This window comes from Pongo pygmaeus, chromosome 16 (genome assembly GCF_028885625.2).
Source record: "Pongo pygmaeus isolate AG05252 chromosome 16, NHGRI_mPonPyg2-v2.0_pri, whole genome shotgun sequence".
NCBI lineage: Eukaryota > Metazoa > Chordata > Mammalia > Primates > Hominidae > Pongo > Pongo pygmaeus.
In genome coordinates this window covers 94098210-94122184 of record NC_072389.2, presented here as the reverse complement: position 1 = coordinate 94122184, position 23975 = coordinate 94098210, and the positions used below count along the sequence as shown (strand labels likewise).

Sequence of the window (23975 nt, the reverse complement as noted above, 5' to 3'; positions counted from 1 at the left end):
TTTATTTCCATTTAAATGCTCAATAAGACTTTCACTGTGGTTCACCAGGGTATTCTTTCCCTTTTTTAATGTTCTGAGATGTTGGGTCACCCCTCCATATGCGAATGGTTCGTTCTAGCAGTTCCGGGACTGAGCTCTCCCCTACTTTGCCGCTCCCACGGCTGAAGGATCCCTGGGAGCCGCGGTGCATTGTGGGAGAACAAAGATGGCGGCGCCCGTAAGGCGGACGCTGTTAGGGGTGGCGGGGGGCTGGCGGCGGTTCGAGAGGCTCAGGGCCGGTAGTCTAAGCTCTCGCAGCCTGGCTCTTGCAGCCGCACCCTCAAGCAACGGATCTCCATGGCGCTTGTTGGGCGCGTTGTGCCTGCAGCGGCCACCTGCAGTCTCCAAGCTGTTGACCCCATTTCAGGAAGAGATGGCGTCTCTACTGCAGCAGGTGGGACTGAGATGCAGGGTTCAGAGTGACGTTTATTCTGCGTGACTTTGAGCGAGTAATTTCACCTCTCTGAACTTAAGTATACGGTACTTATCCGCAGAATGGTACCTACCTTACTGACTTGGTTTGGTACATAGATGTTCAAGAAAAAGTGGTTTCATTGGCAACTCTTTGGAGATACTCTACTTCTTGTTCATGCAACACAATAGGGATCCTGTGGTGAACAAGAATCGGTCCCTGTCACTAGGGAGTGACAGGGAGTCTGGAGGGAGAAAGTCTTTGTGATGTGATGAATGTTAAGAAGGAAATACAAGAGGCGGTGGGCACATCTGTAAGATGCCTGTGATAAGCCTACTCTGTTTTACTTCATGGGGCTATCTTTGTGAGGGGCAAGTGAGGAAGCATGGGCAAAAACAGTATAGTGGCTGTGAGGGTGTGAAGTCCCTACAGAAAGTGTTTGAAGGGTGATATGTTTCCTCAGAATCCGAGATGTTTTTGTCTTGGTCTATTGAGAACTATAAACTTCTCTTCTGTCGTTTTTGCTTGATTTATTCATTTACTCGCTCGCTTGACAAATATTTGTTACTCAACCTACAGATGTTCATTGTGCCCATACTATGCATCAGAGAGTATGTTAAGTGATAGAGATGCTGTAATGAGTAAGGCAGAAGTAGCTCTGGTTCTCAGAGTACTTCAGTCTGGTTGAGTGAGGGGATCAGTCAGTAACCAGATAATCATACAACTAAATGCGGACCCTGATAAGTGTTGTTAAGGAAAACACAAGGCACTGTAAGAGTGTTTAACAAATACATCACATTTTGATTTTATGGTGAATGTCAAGGAATGTGTCAGACTTTCTGAATACAGGTTTTTCTCTTTATGAGAAATGTCTCCCTGAGACAGTCATATTTAAATTGAAATCAGAAGGATGAGTAGGACTCTCCCAGAAAAAGAATGTGAGGAAAAACATTCTAGGAAGAAGGAACAGCCTCTTGAAAGTCCCTGAACAAGAAAGTTCTTGGTGAGTGAGATTCTGATCAAAGACTGACATGACTGGATTGTGGTAAGTGAGCAGGCATTGCCCAACCCAGCTCTCTGTTTTTGTAGCAGTCTTGACCCCCAGTGACATTCTAAGATTTTTGGCAAATGTAACTCAAGCCCAAAGTTCAGAGGACCTTTTTTTCCCTCTGTTTCCTTTCTGCATGGTATTTTGATTGTGTATCTGTTTATGTTGGGTGATAAACTTCTGAGCCTGCCAAGTGTGCCATATCTCTGTTTTATTCTTCCTGTTTTTTTTTTTTCCTTTTAATTTTGCCAGATTAAGGTAGGTTTTTGCCCTTTTGATTTTCCCAGATTGAGATAGAGAGAAGCCTGTATTCAGACCATGAGCTTCGTGCTCTGGATGAAAACCAGCGACTGGCAAAGAAGAAAGCTGACCTTTATGATGAAGAAGATGAAGAGGATATATTGCTGGCCCAAGATTTGGAAGATATGTGGGAGCAGACATTTCTACAGTTCAAACTTGGAGCTCGCATAACAGGTTGTGATCCTTTTAGGCCAGCAAGAAGGAAGGGAAAAGGGGTATTTGGATTCCCAAATAAAAGACAGTTGCTTGGCCCCTGCTTTGTGTTTTAAGTAACAAATTCATATTCTTTTCTCTGTTGCTCACATCTACCATAATATGACTTAAAAAGTCTGTCTTATTTTCGAGTGAGAGGTAAGGGTATTGGAATAGCCTTTTCTCTCAGTTAAACTTTGTGAATGTTATCTGTGTTTAACTCCAAGTTTGAGACTGAGAGTGGGGCAAATGAAGCCTTTTTCCACTAATTCCTGTGTTTATGTGAAATCCCTCTTAAAGCGGGAGATTGAGTTCTGTTTTCCTTGTTTCACAGATGAAGACTGAAGAACAGAGAAAGTAGGGGCTAGTTAAGTCATTAATAGTATCAAAACCAATGAAGTAGTTGTGTTTGAATTAGTATGATCATTGTTTCTTTTTTGAAGACTCAAAATATGGTTTGCTATTCAAAGAAGTTTACCTCTTAATTCCTTACCTTTTAGTTTCCTCAAGATTGTGAGACTCTTCCCTGGAAGAGGTCAGAGTTAGAGAGATGGGTCGAGGTGTAATTTGGTTCTAAGCTCTTTGAGGGCAAGGATTGTGGATCTTAAAGGAAGATTGTAAAACTCCAGGTTTCTTGGTTCTGGCAGATCACAGTCTTCTTACTTCCTCTGACCCCCTTTGCTGTAGAAGCTGATGAAAAGAATGACCGAACATCCCTGAACCGGAAGCTAGACAGGAACCTTGTCCTGTTAGTCAGAGAGAAGTTTGGAGACCAGGATGTTTGGATACTGCCCCAGACAGAGTGGCAGCCTGGGGAGACCCTTCGAGGAACAGCTGAACGAACCCTGGCCACACTCTCAGGTGGGTTTTCTGCCTTCCTCTAAATTCCACAAAATTCACTTCAGACTCAGCCAGAGGATTTTTAGGCTGACTGGGGAATTGGATTAAGGGTGGGGGTGAGAAGGTTAATGGAAATTTTGAAGTTTATAAAAATTTCAGCCAGAAAAACCCAGGTAAGGATTTTTTTTTTTAATTTTTATTTTTAGACCAAGCGAGAATCCTTTGTTCCACTGAGATTTTAAAATTTAGTACATTCAAAATTGATATTTCTACCATTTTCTCATCCTGCTTGTCTTCTTATCTTTGCAGCACTGCTTATTGCCATCACTGCTTATCTATTCACTCAACTTGAAACCTCAGAATTATCCTTGACCTCATTCCCACAGCCATAAGTCCTTGAGTCCCGTGTGATCTGTTCTAAATAGTCCCCTCTTTGTTCTAACAGCTTTAGCTGTGACCCTCTTCACTTCTCACTAGACTAGGGTTTCCCCTCTTTGGCATTATTGGTGTTTGGGGTCGGATAAGTGTGGGGAGCTATTCTTTGCATTATAGGATGTTTAGCAGTATCTCTGGCCTCTACCTACTAGATGCCAGTAGCACTACCTCATCCCCAGACCCCACCCCCAGTGCAACAATCAAAAATATCTCTAGACATGGCCAGATATTACCCAGGGAGCAAATTACAGTGGTTGAGAAGCACTATACTGAGTTATTGAATTAGATGCCAAGTAAGTTTAACCTTGGTTTTGTGGAGTGCCCTTCAGTGCTGCCAAAATGAGCTTTCTGAAACACAAATCCCGTGTCACTTCTCTGCATAGAATTCTTAAAAGGTTTCCCATAAAAATTCTAACTGTCAAGCATGGCCTGCAAATCTTATTTGCCTTGATCCCAGTCTCATCAGTCTTCCGTCTTGCTGTTCATTAATGTAAAATTCAAGTTCTAACTTAATAAACCTTTTGCATTCCTTGAATAATATGGTCTTTCATGTGTCTCTGCTTTGGGGCCTGCTGGTCCCTGATGAAATACTTTACTCCTTTCTGGCCTGACTGCTCAGTTTTTAAGACAGTTCATACATTATACCTTATGTAGTGAAACCTTTCCTGAGCCTTTAGGAAGACAGAGCCACTCCTCTCTCTAGGCTCCCATAGCACTGGTGTGTGTCCTTATTCCACTTATGCAACAGACATATAGGGTCTCAATGATGAACAGGACCCTACCCTACTCCCTAGGAGCTTGTGTTCTAGTGGAGAATACATTTTTTCACTTATGCCATTGCACTATAATTGTTTACTAACACATTTTTCTCCCTATTTAGACTTTTGACTTCCTTGAACATATGGGCAGTATCTGTTCCTCTCTCTGATCCTAGCTTTCAGCAAAGTACCTGGCACATAGGCATTTGTTGAATGTTGACTAAATGGATTTGGTGGTGCGCAGCCACTTTACCTGCCCTCCCATCAGCACAGGTACCTGCTAACGAAATGTCAGCAGCCAGTGTGTGTTCCCTTGACTCTCCCAAGGGGCCTGTGTGGCCTGCAGGAGAGACATCAAGACTGAATGGAATATGGTAGGAGGGGAGGTTGCTGCTTTCTCCGTCTCCTCAGCCATCACATAGGAGTCAGCAGCTGAGTTTCTTGTGAGGATCATTGTGTTCAGGTGCTCAACTTCTCTTACTGTCAGACATTCACAACTGATCCTTGCTCAGCTCCCCTTTCTGTTTGCAATGAGGAAAGGGGTTCCACCCGAGCACTATGCTTTCCTTTAAACGTTGCCATTTTGTAATAAATAAATGTAAAAGGAAATATATCAAATATGTTAAAACACATATTTATGTTTAATAGATGCATGTAAAATAGTGTATTGACTTATTACAAATTTACTAAACTGACAAATAATATAAAATGGCAAAGAAAAACTCAAGCAATGTAAGAGTATATACTGTATTTTAAAAAGTGAAAGTGCACTCCTTTCCTCACCACTGGCTCCACACTTCCAGTATTTCTGCAGATGGAATTTCTAGAGGTAGAATTAATGGGTTAAAGGTGTGCACACTTCAGTTTTTGGTAAGTGCAGCCCAGTTGCCCTCCAGAATGTATATAACAATTGACGTTTTCCAGGAGTGGTGTCTGAGAGTGCCTCTTTGTCTAAACCTCACCAACATATGAAATAGTCGCTTTTAAAATTTTGCTTGTCTAGTGAGTCAAATGATCTCTTTCAGATTAGCATTTTCCTGTTTGCTAGTGAGATTCACTATCTTTTCATGTGTTTATTGGCTGTTTGTACTTCTTCTTTTGTGAACTGCCTATTTAGATCGTTTGCTCATCTTTGTAATAAGCTGTTTTTCTTTTTAATTTGTTTATATTTTTAATCCATCTTTTCCAGATTATAGAAAAGTAACATGCATTTATGGGATTAAGTTTAGAAAATTCAGGAAAGTGTAAAGAAATATGCCAATACAATTCCACCACTCACAGATACCCACTGCTAACATTTTTTACTTTATGTGAGCTCACACTATCTATAAATTTTTCATCTAATGCTAGTAGTGTTTTTTTTTTTTTTAGTATGAGAAAAGCCATTCACGTATGTGATAAAAAAATTATCAGTGTCTAGTAAATGTAGTGTAAGATGTAATTTTCCTTTTTCAGAAGCAACCTCTATTAATAGTGTTTTTCTGTATCTCTTCAGAAATTCTCTATGCATATACAAATGCATAAATGTTTTGTTTTGTTTTTTTGCGTATAATGGGAACACGTTTATACACTGTTATGTGCCTTCCTTTTTTCTCATATACGCTTTTAAACATCTTTTCGGATCAGCCTATTAAGACCTATCTTAAGCTTTTTTAACACCAGCATACTATTTTATAATATGTATGTACTGCAGTTTGTTTAGCCAGTCTGTTTTTACAAACAAAGCTGCAGCGAATATCCTTGTATGCTCATCTTTGCTCACATGGGCAAATTAGTATATCTGGTAGGATAAAAGTCTAGAACTGGAGTTGCTAGGTCAAAGGGCATGTGCAATTAAATTGACACCTCTTGCCAATTAATAGCAGTTGTACTAATTTATAACCCTTCCAAAATATGTGTGAAAGTACAGGTTTTTTCCTTATCCTTCATAAGCAGTGTACAGTTAAGTTTTTGAACTTCACTAATAATGATATATGTTGTTGTTTAACTTTATTTCTTTAAATTATTAATCAGATTGAACACCTTTTAATGTATTTATGGGCCAGTGATATTTATTTTCATGTGAGCTTAACTGTTCATGTGCTTGGTTCATTTTTCTTTTTAATTTGTTGTTTTTTTTCCTCATTGATTTTTTTTTCTTTTAGAGATGGAATCTTGCTATGTTGCCCAGGCTGGCCTTAAACTCCTATTCTCAAGCAGTACTCCTGCCTCAGCTTCCTGAGTATCTGCATTGATTTTTAAGTGCTTCTTATACCTTAAGATATTCCTTTGTTGAATGTGTTGAAAATATTTTTCCTAGTTTGTCATTTTGTCTTTGACTTTTTTTGTGCTTCATTTTTCCTTGCAGAAAGATTTAATTTTTATGTAGACAAATATAAATCTTTTGTTTTTTAGGCTTAAAAATTTTGTTTCTTGCTTAGAAAGGCCTTGCCCTCTCAAATAATATCTTAAGGTTTAAGAAAGCATCCTGCATTTTCTTCTAATGCTCATATGTTTTTATTGTAATTAGAAAATACGCCCAGCACTTTGGGAGGCCAAGGCAGGTGGATCACTTGAGGCCACAAGTTCAAGACCAGCTTGACCAACATGGCAAAACCCCATCTGTACTAAAAATACAAAAAAAAAATTAGCTGAGTATGGCGGCACATGCCTGTAATCCCAGCTACTCAGGAGGCTGAGGCATGAGAATCCTTTGAACCCAGGAGCCTGAGGTTGTAGTGAACCACGATTGCACGACTGCACTCCAGCCTGGGTGACAAAGCGAGTCTCTGTCTTGGGGAAAAAAAATACAGAGAAGATTGGAAAATATTAAATGTCCATGAAACAACCATTTAGTAATTAGTCCATCATTTCCCCATCGTTTGAAATGCTGGATTGGGGTTATTAACCCTTAGTTATAGATTACAGATATTGTCTCCTCATCTGTTTTTGTCTTTAACTTTGTTTATGACTTTTTTCACTTGGTAGGAGTTAAAACTGGGGTCTTTTTTAATGCTTTCCACGTGACACCCTTTTTAAAGGTGGATGAACTTTGTTTTGCAGACCCAATGTCCTGGTCGTCACCAACAGATAGTGACTGGGCTGAACGTAGGAACTAGGTGCTCTGACTCCCAGGTGTGATTGTAACTGTGTTGCTGACTTTCAGTCTAAAAACAGTAGCTTGGCATATGGGAATGAGCCCAGTGAATCTGGGCTCCATGGGCCAGGAAGCATTTGGATTGAGAGGGGAGGAGGCTCTTTTCAGGAATGGCTCTAGTCCTGTTCCTAGGGATTAATTTTACCTCAGGGCCAGATCTTGCAGAGACCTCCTATAATTTTGGGAGCTAGAGTAAACAGATGGCTGTATCCTTACCTTCCAATTGTGATTTTTCTTTTCCTCCCTCTTCAGAAAACAACATGGAAGCCAAGTTCCTAGGAAATGCACCCTGTGGGCACTACACATTCAAGTTCCCCCAGGCAATGCGGACAGAGAGTAACCTCGGGGCCAAGGTGTTCTTCTTCAAAGCACTGCTATTAACTGGAGACTTTTCCCAGGCTGGGAATAAGGGCCATCATGTGTGGGTCACTAAGGATGAGCTGGGTGACTATTTGAAGCCAAAATACCTGGCCCAAGTTAGGAGGTTTCTTTCGGACCTCTGATGGGCCGAGCTGCCTGTGGATGGTGCTCAGACAAGTCTGGGATTAGAGCCTCAAGGACATTGTGTGATTGCCTCACATTTGCAGGTAATGTCAAGCAGCAAACTAAATTCTGAGAAATAAATGAGTCTATTACTGTGTTGGTCTCAGCTGATTTGCCCTTTGATGGCCCAGTGAAGAGAGCTATCTCTTAGGGTGTCTTTCCATTTTTTTCCCAAGGTGATAATTGAGTACTGGATTATATTATAGTGCATCACTGACTTACTGGGCCCAGGAAGAAAGAACAGAAGGAAATGAATTGACTTCCCGAAAGCCTTGAGTTCTGTGAAAGCTTCTCTAGGCCCTTGGGAAAAAACTAGTTCTGTATAGTTTCTTAGCCATTTCCAGTTTGTTTTTCCTTCCCTCTGCACTTGATATGAAGGTGTTTTAATCTAGCCTGGGAAATAATCCTTCTTTCTTTCCCTCCCTTCCTAAAAGCATTTTATTTTAAAAAGAATTTAGTCATGTCTTACCTTTTTTGAAACAGTCATGTGAAATGTGTGCATGGTTAGTTTATCTCCACTCTACAGATGGAGGAATCACGGCCAGGCTGTGACTTAGCCCAGAGTCATGCTGCATGTGCCTGTTGGTGCTAGAGGAGAATGTTGACCCCATGCCCCTCACCTCTTTGGGGCTCTTGGCTCTTCAGTGTGTTGCTTAGGTCCTCACTGGTCCCCAGTGCCTGGCACATACGAGGCACTCAGTAAACATTTGTTAAGTGAGTGGAAGAGCATGGGGAACTCAGGCATCCCTTTGTCTGCCCAGAATAGTGGTTTTAGTCTGCAGTCCTGGATTCCCATCAGATGCTTCCTGGTTTCCTCTCAGACGGCCTGGGTTAAACAGGCTGTGAGCACATGAGATGGGATTTCTGTTTCTGCGTCAGCTGCAGCCTTGTGTTCTTGCCCGGGGTCAGGGAAATTGCTTTCTGTGATCAAAATTGAGGGGCCTACTCCTGATACTCCTCTGCTAACCTTTTTCCTCCTGCATGTGTTCTCTCCCCCCCATGACTGAGGGGAGACAACTCATGGCATAGGCTTGCTGATGGTGAGCTGTAGTGGTGCCTTTGGAGTGAAGCCTGGGTGCAGCCATAGGGCCAGGGTGCACTTTCTGGATTTTGGAGTGACTTGTGTGTGAACTGTATTGCATATTCTTAGGGTCACGGGCACCTCTGGCCTAGAAGGGAAGGAATCACCAGAGTGAAGTGACTATTTTCATGACCGTACATGTCTGTAACAACATTGTTTTTTTGGTGGGAAATAGCATATATGCAATTGGGAAATAGAGAAATGGTGTCAGAAGGACCCAAAATTATGTTAGATTTTCTGCAGAACACTAATAGTTTTAAATGATCAGGGACCAGATTGAATAGCTTAAGAAAAAAGCTGAAAATTTTCCAGAAGCACCTTCCTTTATTGCAAGTAGGGGCTGGTTTAGTAGCTTCTAGAAGCACTGCTAGCCTTTCCATGATGTTCAGCTCTCAGGGGAAACTGTGAGTGGAATGGAAGAAGCTGTGAAGACACCTCACCCACCTTGTTTTAAAAAATTGATGAAGAAGGCCCTGTCCTGGATCACAGTTTTAATTTTGATGGAATGCATCTCTGCTAAGATTACATCCCAAAGGACCTACATCTCAGGAAGCAGTATAAGCCCCAGGATTTAAGGCTGCTGGGAACTGGTGTACAGGTGGTGAGGGTACTGCATTAGCATCATCATTAGGCTTCATTCTCTTTTGTTACTGCTCTGGTTACAGAATTCCATAGGTTTTGAGTGGTCTGCCCCAACCCCCTTTTCTGTTATTTTTGGAGTGTGATATTGCAGAATGCAAGATTTTTAGCATTATAGTATAAATAACTATATTTGCCGAGTGCCAGCTTGACTCTTCTACCGGCTGCCAAACATGACCAAAAAATTGTTTCTAGTGTATCCTTTGGGGGAAGATTGCCAGGGAACAAAATAAGAGGCGATGTTCTCAGTGTGGGAGGACAGCGTAATGTGTGTGGTGCTGTGGGGATTAGGAGTTCCAGTTTGAAGTGTGTTTGTACAACCTAAGAAGAGAAATGCCTGTATGTGTGTGTGTGTGTGTGACATGTACAACAGATCACCCAGTTCACTGAAAGGATCCTTCAGTTGTTAAGGTTTAGCCTTCGCCTCTTGGGCATTGTTTTCCCAAATGATTTCTGGTCTCCTGGTTTTCACCTTTGCTGGTTCTACAGAGAAAATACTGCCCTGCTTACAAACTTGTTTTCCTGGTAACTTATTTTCAAGGGTTACTTCCTGCTGGGCCAGTTCCATGCCTTGTATGTGCTTCCACACTTAAGACTTTATAGGATAATTAGTTGTTAATCTGGCTCCTATACAGGTTGAATATCCCTTATCTGAAATGCTTGGGAGCAGAAGTGTTTCAGATTTCAGGTTTTCTTGGATTTTGGGATATTTGCATTATACATAATGAGATATCTTGGGAATGGGACCCATATCTAAACATGAAATTCATTTATGTTTTATATACATCTTATACACAGATTACCTGAAGGTGATTTTATACAATATTTTAAATAATTTTGTACATGAAACCGAATTTGTGTTAAGTACTTGATGTGTGGAGTTTTCCACCTGTGGTGTCGTTGAGGGCCTCAAAAAGTTTTGGAGTTTGGAGCATTTTGGATTTTGGGGTTAGGAATGTTCATCTGTACCTACTGGACTTCAGAAACTGCAAATTAGCTCCTTTCCCCATGAGCACTGGACTTGGGGTCAGAAAACCTGGATTTGAGTTTTTATGAACTCAGTTAAGTTACTGTTACTGTTGATGACAGCGCAGTGACTCCTGAGTGCCAAGAGCTGTGTGAGTGCCCTTACTTACAAGCTACGTTGTTATTTAAACCAGCAGGGCAGGCATCTTTATCCCTATTTTATACATGAGAAATAAACTCAAGTTAGTTAGCTTACTTAGAGTTACTTCCTAGTAAGAAGTGGGGCCAGTATTCAAACCTAGACCTGTATACAAAGGTAGTTCTTAACCTTTCTTAACTTTACCTTTGTCATCTATAAAATGAAGATGATACTACTTCTCAGGTAATGTGGTAAGTTATGTGAGCATACTTAGCACCATGTGTGGCTTGTTATAAACACTCAGTAAATGTTTCCCTCCTTCCAACATACTTAGGCTCCTGAATTCTGCTCCTTCATTTAGCTGTAACATCTTTAGCTTTTACAACTCCCATTCTCACCTTTTCTAAGTTATACATTGTGGCAGGCAAGCATTTCTGACCTATTTGGAAAGGGATGTGAGTAATTTGGTCATTAATGGTTTCCATCCATTAATGCCACACACAATAGGTGTGTGGCAGGTCAGTCCTGTAGCCAGCCTCATCCAGCTGGTTGGGCATGTTAGCTCTGTCCCACCCTGGGCCAGGAAATCCAGAGCCACTGTTAGGCACAGGCTTATGGGCACTAAAAACAGAAAGGATTTGCTGACCCATTCTATTACCCCAACAGGGGAAAAGGAGTGCAGCTGCAAGGTCAGCAACCCAATTATCGAAAGCTCACAGATCGCTAAGCTTCAAACACACATAGCAAGATAAAGCCTGTTTGCCTGAAATCTTGGGGTAGCCTCAGCCCCTACCCTTCTCTGCTTTGTTTTCTAGAAGCCCATCGAGCCTGGATTATGGCCAGTTACTTTAGGCTATCAGTCGCCTTTCACCTGTCTTGGCATTTCGGTGCTTAAAACAGGAAGTGAAGGAGGAAAGTGTTCTCTCTGTGGCCAGAATAGGTGCTGTTAAAGGCTCAGGGATGGGTCCAGATAGCTGAATCACTGCTGTAGCTGAGGGGCTGGGGCTGGAAGGTCCCCTGCAAGTCAGGAGATAGGCACCTCCAGGGAGGGTCTTACTAGCCTGGAGTAAGGCATAGGTGCACAAGTGCACACATACATCCCAGCCACCTTACCTAAGCCACTCTGAAGTGGGCCTGAGAAGCTGGCCCCAGGTTTTATTCAGAGGCTTTGGCAGTATAAACAGAGCAGTGATGGCCCAAGTGTCAGATACCAGGCCCCAAGTAGCTGCTGAGTGGCTAAGGTGGGTGGGGGAGAGAGACTCCCAGGTTCTCCTTTGGCCCAGTAGGGGAAAACTGTCCTAATTTAGTCAGATGAGGGCACTGAGGCTAGGGCCTTTGGGAATGACAGGGCTAATAGACAAAGTTGAGAACATCCTGGGTCTAAGGGGTTTGGGACACACCTCCAGGTCAGAAAGCCTTGGGGTAGATCAGGCTGAGAAAAGGAGAGAGAGGATATCCCCAGACCAAGAAACCAGATGGCGGCCCAGAGTGGAAGGCGGGGCTTTATGACAGCTGGAGTGGGCTTATACGCATGAGCACCACAAGGTGGCAGGGTTTGCCTGGCATCTGCTCTTCCGGAAGTAGGCTGTCTCTGGAAACCTTCACGAAACCTGGAAACCTTCTGGAAACCTGCCTGGCCTTAGGCTGCTGCCCTTGGAGAAGCTTCTTATCTCAGGCTGAGCAGAGTCCCCAGCACCCAGTCTCCTGGGATTAAGCAGCAGCCAGAAGCTTGCTGGCAGCCAACCAGGACAGATGTGGGGCACTCATGGCCATCCACCCCGTTACGTCAGCTCCAGGGAGTGCCACAGATGGACGCCATGCCCTTGGGAGGGGAGGGCACCCAGACTGCCATGTGTTAGGACCACTTCATGTAGCCTTGTGTGAGGCCTGCATGTCCACAACATAATCTGACTCACCTAAGAATTACATTGGTCTTGTGTGGCATTTTTAGATCCACAGACAAGCTTGGAGAGGGGAGGAGACCCTGTGAAGGTCTCAGTCAATGCTTGGTAGAGCCAGGATTTGAACCCAGAGCTATGGGATTCTAAAGCCATCCATTGTCCCATGCTGCCTGGACTCCTGCCTTTGTATCACAGAATTCCTGAACTGGTCATGGAGGGGCAATCTACTGCAGACTCATGGATCCCTTGGAAAGCCTGAACTGGGGTGATTTGTGAGAATATGAAGAGGATTGATGTGGAGAACAGTGAGGCTGAAGGGACTGGAGTTATTAGAACTTGGAGAAGAGAATGATGAGAGTCATGGTTTTTGAGTGTGTATTATTACTTACACAGAGGATGTCGATTAGTCATCTTGGTCTGAATTAGAGGAAGTAAGCAAGCTTTAAAATGCAACAGTAGGAATTTTGAGAAGTTACACATGAGAAGAGTTCCTTGACATTTAGGATTATTAAATATTAAAGTGAGTTTTTATTTGAAGATGCTGCTTCTTAGTACAAAAATCAACAGTTAAAGCACAATTTGGGAAAGCTAATTGGTAACAGTGGGTAAGAATCTCCATGAGTGTTAAAAATAAAACAAGAACAAATGGCATTAAAAATCAGGTCAGTTCTAAGTAGTCCAATAGATTAGTCTTTTTCAGTTTCTTTGTCAATCACCTCACCACATTTTCTACAAGACAGTAAATCTTGATGACAAGGAAAAACCTCAAATAAAGAGAATTCTTGAAACATCCCAGTTAACCCTTCAACAAATATTTGTGGAGGAGGTTGCTTTACAGCCAAGCACTGGGAATAAAATGGAGACCAGAATACTCTTGGCCAACATCCTCAGTTTAGTGCTGAGGGTGGTGGTGGAACCACGCCTGTCAACAAGCCAAAGGGAGCTGTGCTGTGCACCAACCCTGTGAGGGCCTCAGAGCAGGCCTCAGAATAGAGGGGAGAGAGCCAGGGAGTAGAGGAGAGTAGGAATCACGTGCACAAAGCCCAGAGAGGCCTGGAAGAAGCTCTGTGGGGCTGGAGGGCAGTGCATATGGGAATTATTTTACAGTGTTTTAGGTTCTTAACTGTCCAAGACAGCTTAAGAGTAGTTTTGTCTGAAGGCAAGAGAATGAGTTCCATGATGCCTTGTGCAGAATCACATCTAACCTGAGGGCTGGATTCTAAAGTCACTGTATAGGTCACAAATCATCTATGACTAAAGTTACCATGGAAAAATCCTTTAGAAAGGTAACATATTGGTGACTGGCCAGGTCTCTCTGGGAATCTAACATGGCCAGTGTTTCTTCTAGAGGTGGAACCAATCATGATTTATTTGGATGAGCACAAGATTAACCAGTTGGCTTGTGTTTAGGGGCCATGATGTATAAAATACTAAGATTCCTATCCCTGTCCCTGAAGGGCCGTCGACTGCAGGTCTGTGCCCCATCCCTCAGAGGCTTGAATAGAGTGGTTTGGGAGAATATGAAGAGGATTCTGAATTACACCAAATATGAGATGTTCGCACAAAGACAGACATTTGAGGGCCTAGATGGAGTCACCTCATCCATCCGAGGCTAACTCCAGAGCAGGAGCCCATGGAAGAAAATAGTGGATGAAAATGCCTGCACTGTTTACAGTATTATTTGTCTCACCTTTAAAATTCCTGCTGTAATAGTTCGAATTTATAGAAGTCAGATGTGTGTATGATGGAATTCTGTAGACTCCACAGTATTCCTTTGGTTCCCAGTAGTTTCTGTAGCTCCCTGCACACTGCCATCCACAACAGCTAATTATCAAGCAATGAAGCTTGTATTTTAACGCATACATGCAAGGGAAGCTTAGCCTCAAGGGAGACAAATTCCCTTTTTTTTTTTTTTTTAAAAAGAGATTTGGGTTTTGGAGAAGTTCTTAAGCCAACAATGGGAATGATGAATGATTAAGTAATTAAGTTGGGTCATTCTAGCCTCAGCCAATAAGAATATGTGATGATGAGTAATGATTGTAGACTATTTGTTGGGCACATAGATGGACTATGAAAGCAGACCCCAAAATTTTACTGGGCCATGGCTGCATCAATACAGTAAGAATTTAACTTTTTAAGGTGGCTACTTTGAAACTCATTTGGATGAAAACGTCTGTTTATTAGGGCAAATTTTATGTTTCTTATAGTCACACCTCATGCACAGCTGTCTTTGAGCACCATCCTCTTAGCCATTCTTTATGCGCATGTGAACCTGAAAAATTTAGTATGCATTTTTGTCCCCAACGAAGACAAATGTCCACATTCCCTTCTATGGATATAGGGAACATTTTTGTACACTCTGTTCTTCCATTCCTACGTCTTCTCACCAGTCTCTCTTTCTCTGTCTCTCTATCTCACACACACACATATTCTCTCTCTCTGTCTCACACACACACACACACACCCACACACACACCTTGGATGAATATCACACACACACTGTCTCTGTCACGCACACACACACACCTTGGATGAATATCACACACACACACTCTCTCTCTGTCACACACACACACATACACACACCTTGGATGAATATCACACACACACTCTCTGTCACACACACACACACACACCTTGGATGAATATCACACACACACTCTCTCTCTGTCACACACACACACATACACACACACCTTGGATGAATATCACACACACACACTCTGTCACACACACACACACACACACACCTTGGATGAATATCACATCACACAGCTCTGAACAATTTACATCACATATACACCTCCTGAACATTCACAGCACACACACACGTCCCCCAAGAGCTTTAAATATTCTCATCACACATACACATAGCCTTGAATGTTCGCATCACACACAAACACTTGGGTGTTTGTTCCTATCACACACAGGTATACAGCTTGTTCTCCGTGTGATACATACATACCCTTGAACGGTCACACTAAAACACACACATGCACACTCTGTTGACACACCTTTGAAGCTGATATAATACACATGCGTATTCTTGAGCATTCACATCACATGTAGGCTTGAACATGTACCTCACACACTGGGGCATTTGCCTGTTGCTCTCAGATCCATTCCCTAGCCTTTCCCTGCTGTGTTTTGTAATGCATATGTGTGTGTGTGTGCATGTTGGGGAGGGTGTTAACCACTGCAAATTACATTTCTTTTTTTTTTTTTTTTGAGACGGAGTCTCACTCTGTCGCCCAGGCTGGAGTGCAGTGGCGCGATCTCGGCTCACTGCAATCTCTGCCTCTCAGGTTCACGCCATTCTCCTGCCTCAGCCTCCCGAGTAGCTGGGACTACAGGCGCCCGCTGCCATGACTGGCTAATTTTTTTTGTATTTTTAGTAGAGACGGGGTTTCACTGTGTTAGCCAGGATGGTCTCGCTCGATCTCCTGACCTCGTGATCTGCCCACCTTGGCCTCCCAAAGTGCTGGGATTACAGGCGTGAACCACTGCGCCTGGCCTGCAAATTACATTTCTTAAACTTTTTTGCCAACTGGATTCCAGCTGGATTTGGCCATAAGAGGTACCAACAAGAGACTGAAAGGAGGAGCAGCCAGGTATTTCTCCTCATTCTTTACGTGTGCGGCAAGCCAGCATCTACTCTGGGCCCAGCTCTGCTGGCAGCTGCCTTCATGATTCAAATTTCTGCAGGTAGTCGAGGCTCCTGGGAGCACCACGTCCTTCCTTTGTCCCCCCAGCCCTGGGAATGGCAGTGACTTCTAACTTGCTAACCTCTGGGGTGTCCCACCATCCTCTGTTTTCATTTTTCAGTCTTTCCAACACCTTTGTAACTAGTTCCTTATATTAAACTCATTCTTCTGAACTACCTGGCATGGCTGACTTTTTCCTGATTGGACCCTGACTGATGCTCAGCCAACGCCCACAGCTCACCTTATAATTGTGTCAACTCTGACGTACAGCCTTTCCTCCGACTGTAATCAGATTGTTGTTGGACCAAATCCTGGTACAGAGTTTTCAGTATTTGTTGAATGAATGAGTACAGTGACAACCCCTGTCCCCGCTACCACCAGTCCCCACTGTTCTGAGTGGGGCCCATGAACTGAGTGGCTCCGGGACATCTTCATCCCTCTCCAGATGGATTACAAATGACAACAGTGATGACACTGGTCGTCTTGGGCAGGGCCCATTTGGAGAGTGGAAGGTGAACCCTCAGTCAAGTCAGGCCCTTGTGGAAACTTCAAGGGGCATCAGGCATAAGCAGATTTTGCAATAGTAGACCAGATGTGGCTTCAGAAGCAAGGGGACTATCACTACCTGAGATAAACAGGAAAGAATGAGGTCATCTCTCTCCCCAAAGATTTAGGTGCATGTATGGTGTGAGGATTGGTCCTCAAATCTAAATTTCTAGCTTTGAAACTGACTTGGGCAAGCTGCTCTCTGCCTCAGCATTCATGCTTATAGAATTATGAGGTGCTATTACAGAGCACTTCTTCCTGTTTGCAAAATGCCTAAGGAACTGTTTGATCTTGAACAAGTTATCCACCCCCATGTGGGCCTCGGGTTTTTCACTGACAACATAAGAAAGTTGCCTCCACAATCCTGGTGGGGACTGTCAGAGGCTGATAGATGTTGGCAATCAGGGTCGGTCCCAGGCAATACCTGTGGTGTCCACAGGGAGGCGCCACACACAAATGTATACACGTCCCAGACGCTCCAAGTCGAAAGCTGTGCTGCCGGTCCCGAAGCCCACATTCCCGCTTCCCTCACACCTCCCGGCGTGTGAGCACCACGGAGTGACCATCTGCCTATTACAAATTGAGTGAAGGCGTTGAAGGCCACTGCAAACATGCAGCTATATTGGGAGGCAGAAGTCACCAACCAAGTCGTTAACACATTAGGGTGAGCTAATGCGATGAAGCAGAGTCATGAAGAGGGTGTGGGAATTCAAGACAGGTGAAATGTGAAAGGGTAGACAGAGCCAGGAAAAAAGGTAATAACAGCAACATCCTATCGTTTTCCCATGTGTTTGATTCGGTTTAACGTACTTTTGCTTTGAGTAGACTAAGAGGCTAGATTCTCTCTGTAGTCTGGCATCCTAATTTTTGTGACCTTCACAAGATGCCGGAGGAAAGCAGGGTTGTATAAACCTCACTAGGAGTAAGGGCGGCGTGGAGCTGCGGAAGTGATGTGCATGGCCCCGCCTCACTCTTGTGAGTGGCAGAGCTGGGACTTAAATCTAGTCCTCGTGAGCCAGGGACCAGGCTCATGAAGGACACTTTGGGGTACTGGAGACAACCAGTAGGGTGGGGTGCCTGCCTCAGGATGGTCTTGGGTCAGCAGCTCCTGATATGTGACAGGGAGGCAATCCAGGCCTTGTGCTCACACATGGCTACATGCAAAGCAAAGCAAGGCAGACTCTTTAAATAACCTGCCTCCACCTTCTTGCTTTACATCTGGGGATAACCAGGCCTAGAGACAGGGAGTCACCTGTCTTAGACCTCACACAGAGTGGAGGCAAAGGCAGGAAACTCCAGGAGTCCTGATTCCCAGCCTGGGCTTTTGCCCACATGCCATGTGGGGTTTGCCTGGCCCCAGCGTTTCAAATCCCCGATGCTTTCTGGGAGCCACTGGGAGCCCAGAGTCTCCTCCCTGTGCTCAAATACCAGGCTTCCGAGGAGCCAGTGCTGCCCTGGAGGCAGCATCTCCTTAGCCTCCTGGCAGAGCTGCTTGGCTTTCAGAAGCCCTGTCCAGTAGAGCAGGGATTACCCAGCATGCTGGGCCTGTGGAGGCGGAAGAACCAGGCTCTTTGCTTTGCACAGCTCTCCCTGGGATTACAAGATAATGCATATGAAGAGACATTCACTTATCCAAGTTCATGGATTATGTGGAAATCAAATTGTAGTAATCTCCCTGGCCATCTGGTCTTGATGCCTTTAGCCAGGATCTCCCAGAAGCCTGCTCAGGCCCCCGTGCAGGGCTGGGGCAAGGGCCGGATGTGCTTTTGATGCCTGGAGCCAGGCCAGCATTTTCCAAGGGGCCTAGAAGGCCAGGAGGGTTTATACCCCCAGTATCAGGGAGCAGACGGCAGGGCAGGGCCAGGCAGCTAGAGCCAGGAGGCAGAAAACCATCCGTAACCAATAATACTGCATGTGGACGGTCCACCTGTTTTGTTAACGAAAACAACTTTGCGTTTTAAAAGGCATCATTAGGCACATTTCTGGGGTGAGGGTGTTGGGAGGGGAATTTTTCTCAAGGTTAGATGCACTCATCTCCCATTCTCTTGAAGAAGTGAGGCCTGAGCAATGGGCCTTCCTTGGTTCTGAGTAAAGGGAAATCAGGTTTTCTGTAGCTGGTAATTTGGGTTCCGTATTCATGACCCGCTGAAGCTTTTGAAAGGGGAAGAAGAGAAGAAAGGCAGTGCTGTGTAGGGTGAAGCACGTGGATTCGAGCTCCGGGCTGTCAGGTTTGGATTCAGCTCTTCCACTTAGTAGCTGTGTGACTTTGGGCAAGTCAGTTGATCTTTCTGTACCTCAATTCCTCATCACTAAAATGAGAATACTAATAGGATGTACCTTGTGGGGTTGCTGTAAAGGTTAAATGAGTGTTTATATTTAAAGCCCTTAGAGGATTGCCTGTCACCAGGGTTCCTGAGTGCAGAGACTGTCCTGAGTGTGAGTGGGGTTGCAGCTGATATTGAGTCATTACTAGCTGTGTACAGGTAAACAGGCTCTTGGAAGTGTGGGGGTGGGGGTGGTGTGTTGTTTTGTGGCACTTACTTGTCCATCTCCATGTTGCAAATATTCCCACCATGGCTGATTTTTGATCCTCCATTATGGTGTCACTAAATGCAGAATTGGGAAGAGGTGTGCACAATTGACTCTCAAGAGTTGGGGTGAGCTGATTCCAACAGAGCTCTGGCCCAGCACCCACTGGTGTGATGAGGCCGCATAATCAATATTAAAAGTGTTCATTCTGGCTGGTCAGTGCCTTAAGAGTCCTCCTACTACTCTGTTAGTCATGGCTTCTCCCCTTGTGATCTTCCCAGACTTCCCACTGGTCCATTAACTGAGAGAGTTGTGAGGACTCTGCTCCATGATTTGGCCAGTATCAGTTCTGATAGGTCAAGGCTGTGCCGGACCAGCAGATAAGTTGTATGAGTATCACAAGTCTGCAGGTTCCAGGTCAGGAAGTTGAGCAGCCCTGGCTTGTGGGTGTGATGTCAGCTACTCTGTGAGATTCCCTCCCTGTATTGTCACCCAGCCCAGCTGCGAGACAAAGGTAAAGCCCTGTAACTGTACTCTGAACTGAGGCAAAAAGGTGTCTATCGCTTTTAAAATAGAGTTTGCACATGATTTACTCAAATGATTAAAAAATGTAATCAATATGACCTACTTCACCAGCTTGGAATGCAAATACCATCTTGTTTCTTTTAGTTTTTCCAATTAATTGCTTGAGTAGTCTTTATGATTCAGAAGTTCAAGCTCTGTCTTTTGAGGCTTCTGCCCCACTGAATTATCGTTGGCTTAGAATAAAGGAAGAACAATTTCCAAATGCGAGCCAGAAGACAAGAGTCTGATTAGTCCACTAGCTGGCAGTCTGAGTTGGGTGGCTGCTGTGGTACTCTCATTCAGGACTCCCAGCCTGACCAATGTGCCAGGGTGGTTGGACCTAGGCAGTATGGGGCCAGGCAGGGAGTAGAAATGAGTGTGATGGGCTGGGAGTGGGCAGTAGAGAGTGGTGGGGTCTGTGTTGAAGTGACATGTACCTTCCTCCAGCCAACTGTCACTATGTGGGAGTGTGAGCCCTGTGTTGGCTGATTTTCTCATGTTTTCCAAGGAAACCAGATATGTATAGGGTATTATTTTTGAGGCATAATTTGTATACAATAAAGCATACTAATGCATCTTTACACATGTGTACATTTTACATGTGTAACCACCATCCGTCATAAAGAGATGGAACATTTCTACCACCCACAAAGTTCCTTTGTGCTTCTTTCCCAGTCAACAGCTAGCCCCCTCCCCCAAAGGTAACCACTGATTTTTTTTCTTTTTTTGAGATGGAGTCTCACTCTGTCACCCAGGCTGGAGTGCAGTGGTGCGATCTCAGCTCACTGCAGCTTCTGCCTGCTGGGTTCAAGCAATTCTCCTGCCTCAGCCTCCCAAGTCACTGGGATTACAGGCATGCATCATGATGCCTGGCTATTTTTTTGTATTTTTAGTGGAGACAGTGTTTCACCATGTTGGCCAAGCTGGTCTCGAACTCCTGACCTCAAGTGACCCGGCCATCTTGGCCTTCCAAAGTGCTGGGATTCCAGGCATGAGCCACCGTGCCTGGCCATGTAACCACTGATTTCTATAGCCGTAAATAAGCTTTGTCTGATCTTCAGGTTCCTATTAATAAAATCTTACAGTCTGTATTCTTTTGTGTCTGGTTTCCCTTGTTCAGTATACTTTTGAGAGTTTTCCACGTTGCATGTATTCGCAGTTTATTCCCTTTTATTGCTGAGTAATAGCAAATATCACAATTTGTTTACGTATGCTCTTATTGAAGAATATTTGGATTGTTTTCACTTTTGGGCTGTTGGAAATAAAGCTGTTACGAACCGTCATGTATGAGCCTTTTTTGTGGATACGTGCACTCACTCCTCTTGGATACATATATATGACTAGTATTGCTGGGCTGTAGGATACGTATATGAAACTTGATTAGAAACTGACAATTTTTCATAAAGGCTGTATCAGTTTATACTCTCACTAGCAATATATGAGAGTTCTAGTGCCTCCGCATCCTCATGAGCACTTTTGGCCATTCTAGTGTATATGTAGTGGTACCTCACTGTGGTTTTAATCTGCATTTCACTGATGAATACTAAGATTGAGCATCTTTCCATATCTTTATTGGCCATTCAGTATCTTCTTGTATAAAGTTCCTTTTAAATTCCTTGCCCTTCTTTTTCCTTTTTAATTGAAGTGTCTTTTATTATTTTGTATTTTATGTCTATGTATTATATGTATGTTTTATTTGGGTTATGTTTTGTTGATGATTTCTGTTTTAATCCATTGTAGTCAGAGAACATACTCTTTTGAGATTTATGAAGACTTGCTTTATGTCCCAGCGTATAGACTACGTTGGTGACTGTTCCATGAGAATTTAACAACAAGTATGCTTTGAAGTTGTTGAATATTGTTTTCTATGAATATCAATTAGGTCAAGGTGGTTGATAGTGTTCAAATCTTCTGTATACTTGTGTTTTGATTACTTGTTCTCTTCATTGCTGAGGGGCTGTGTTAAAATCCTCAGCTGTGATTGTGGATTTGTTTAGTTCTCCCTTATGTTAGTTTTTGCTTCATGTGCTTTGAAGCTCTTTTGCTTCAAAAGAGCTTCAAAATGTGCGTACGCATTTATGAGTGTTAGGTCTTCCTGATGAATCGATCCTTTTATCATTATAGCATGTCCCCATTGTTTCTGGTAACACTCCTTATCTTGAAGTCTATTTGTCTCTTATATAAATGAATATAGCCACGTCAACTTTCTTCTGATTAGCATTTATATGGGACATCTTTTCTCAATCTGTTTACTTTCAAACTGTGTCCTTATATTTCAAGTATGTCTCTTGAAAGCAGCATAATTTGAGTTTGTTTCTTTATCCAAACAGACAACCTCTTTTTAAAAAAATTTAAGTGTCTGGTGTATTCACAGTTAGTATAATTAAGGATATGGTTGGGTTTAAGTTTGCCCTCTTACTATGTGTCCTGTCTCTTTTTATATATTTGTTCCTCGTTTCTGGCCTTCTTTTGAATTAACCAGGCATTTTTTATTGTTATATTTTATTCCTTTGTTGGCTTTGAAGCTGTACTTTTGTATATTATTTTAAATGTATATTCTAGAAATTATAATATGCATCTTAACTTTTCACATTTAATAAATCATGTAATTAGTATTAATTACCATAATACAGTTTAACAATGTATGAATCTGACAAAATGTGATTCCTTTTATTTCCTCTCCAACCATTTGTGCTATTTTTCATATATTTTACTTCTAGACATGATATTAGCTTAATACTTCAATGTTATTTTTTGCTTTAAATAGTAGGTATATGTATATATATTTGCAAATACCCCTTTCCTGTGCTCTTTATTCCTTCCTGAAAGTTTTGGCCTCCATAATGTTCATCATGCCTGAGGAACTTCCTCTAGTATTTCTTTTAGTTTAGTCTACTGGTGATGATTATTCTCTTCTTTTGTTTTTCTGAAAATGTCTTTATTTTGCTTTATTTTTGAATTATGTTTTCACACTATATAGAATTATAGAGTGACAGTTTTTTCTCTGTTAGGATCTCAACAATATAACTCTATTATTTTCTGAATTCCGTTGATTCTGTTGAGAAGTTTGCTATAAATATGTAAACTCATGGTTATTCCTCTAGATTTAATGTTTCTTTTTCCTCTGCTTTGAAGATTTTTTTCATCATCTTTGGTTTTTAGTGGTTTAGCTAAAATATGCTTAGATGTATTTATATGACTTGAGATTCACTGAGCTTCTTGAATCTGTGGGTTGATATGTTTCATAAAATTTAGAAAATTCTGGGTCATTATCCTTTTAAATATTTATCTTGCTTCAATTATCTTTCTCTTCTTTTTGGACTTCAGTTGTGTTTATATTATACCATTTGATTTTTACAGTACTCTGATGGCATGTTCTGGGTTTTTAAGAAATTTTTTTTTTCTCTTCGTGCTTCAGTTTTGCTAGTTTTTTTTTATTGGTCTGGTTTTGAGCTTACTGAACCTTGCTTTGTCCAGCTCATTATTAAGTTACTTCTCCATTTCAGATATTTACTTTTTTAGGTCTGAAATTTCCATTTGATTCTTCTTTAAAGTTTCTGGTTCTCTGATGACATTATCTTTTTACTCATTATATTCATACTTCCCAGTAACTTAAAATATTTGTAACTGCCTTTTAAATTTCTTGCCTGTTAATTTCGTTATCTGGGTCATCTGTAGGTATGCTTCTATTGACTGTTTTTCTCTTGATTACAGTTGTAATTCTTTGCATTTATTAGAACTTTGGATCACAAGCTAGACATTGTATACAAAAGCAGGGTAGAAGCTGAAGTAGGTAATATTTACCCCCAGAAAAGTGATGTCTTTTCTTCTTTTAGCAGCAAAAACAATGGTTTCATTCAATGGTTTCATTGGTTTCAAAAATGTCTTGTGGATGGGATCAGGTCTCACCCTTGGGATCTAAACTGATTATACGACATCTCTGTCTCCCTCTTTGACTTCCTCCCTGCCCCCAGATTTCTATTCTGTGGGAGAACTCTTGCTCTGGTGTCCAGCCCAGGTCCATAAGTTACTGCATACTCAATTGAAGTCCCATGGGGGAGAACTGGTGGCTAGTGAGCACCATCTACTTTGAGGGCTCAATCAAACTCCAGTCTGTCATTCTCAGCTCTCTTTAATTCAGCAGAGCACCCCAGTCTATTGCAGGTATGTGTCTCTATCTGCCCATATCCCCAAGAATAAAAG

The 23975-nt window shown here is 42.7% G+C and overlaps 1 protein-coding gene across 2 annotated transcripts; it reads left to right on the top strand.

Annotated features, from left to right (window-relative positions):
* Positions 1 to 131: 131 nt before the first annotated feature.
* On the top strand, positions 132 to 7798 carry MRPL46 (mitochondrial ribosomal protein L46). 2 transcript variants are annotated; one of them, XM_054451331.2, is made up of 4 exons: positions 132 to 433; positions 1787 to 1973; positions 2679 to 2852; positions 7413 to 7798. In XM_054451331.2, exons 1-4 carry the CDS (start codon positions 206 to 208, stop codon positions 7661 to 7663), a joined length of 840 nt encoding a protein of 279 aa, XP_054307306.1. In that variant the 5' UTR covers positions 132 to 205; the 3' UTR covers positions 7664 to 7798. The 2 variants fall into 2 exon arrangements, with proteins under 2 accessions (XP_054307306.1, XP_054307307.1); XM_054451332.2 differs by having other exon boundaries at positions 178 to 433; positions 2682 to 2852.
* The last annotated feature ends 16177 nt before the right edge of the window (positions 7799 to 23975 follow it).

Excerpts from the sequence above, each read along its gene's own strand:
- MRPL46 (XM_054451331.2), top strand. The coding sequence starts at position 206 with ATGGCGGCGCCCGTAAGGCGGACGCTGTTAGGGGTGGCGGGGGGCTGG. Across the intron at positions 434-1,786 it reads TGGCGTCTCTACTGCAGCAG|ATTGAGATAGAGAGAAGCCT; the intron begins GTGGGACTGAGA and ends TGATTTTCCCAG. Across the intron at positions 1,974-2,678 it reads ACTTGGAGCTCGCATAACAG|AAGCTGATGAAAAGAATGAC; the intron begins GTTGTGATCCTT and ends CCTTTGCTGTAG.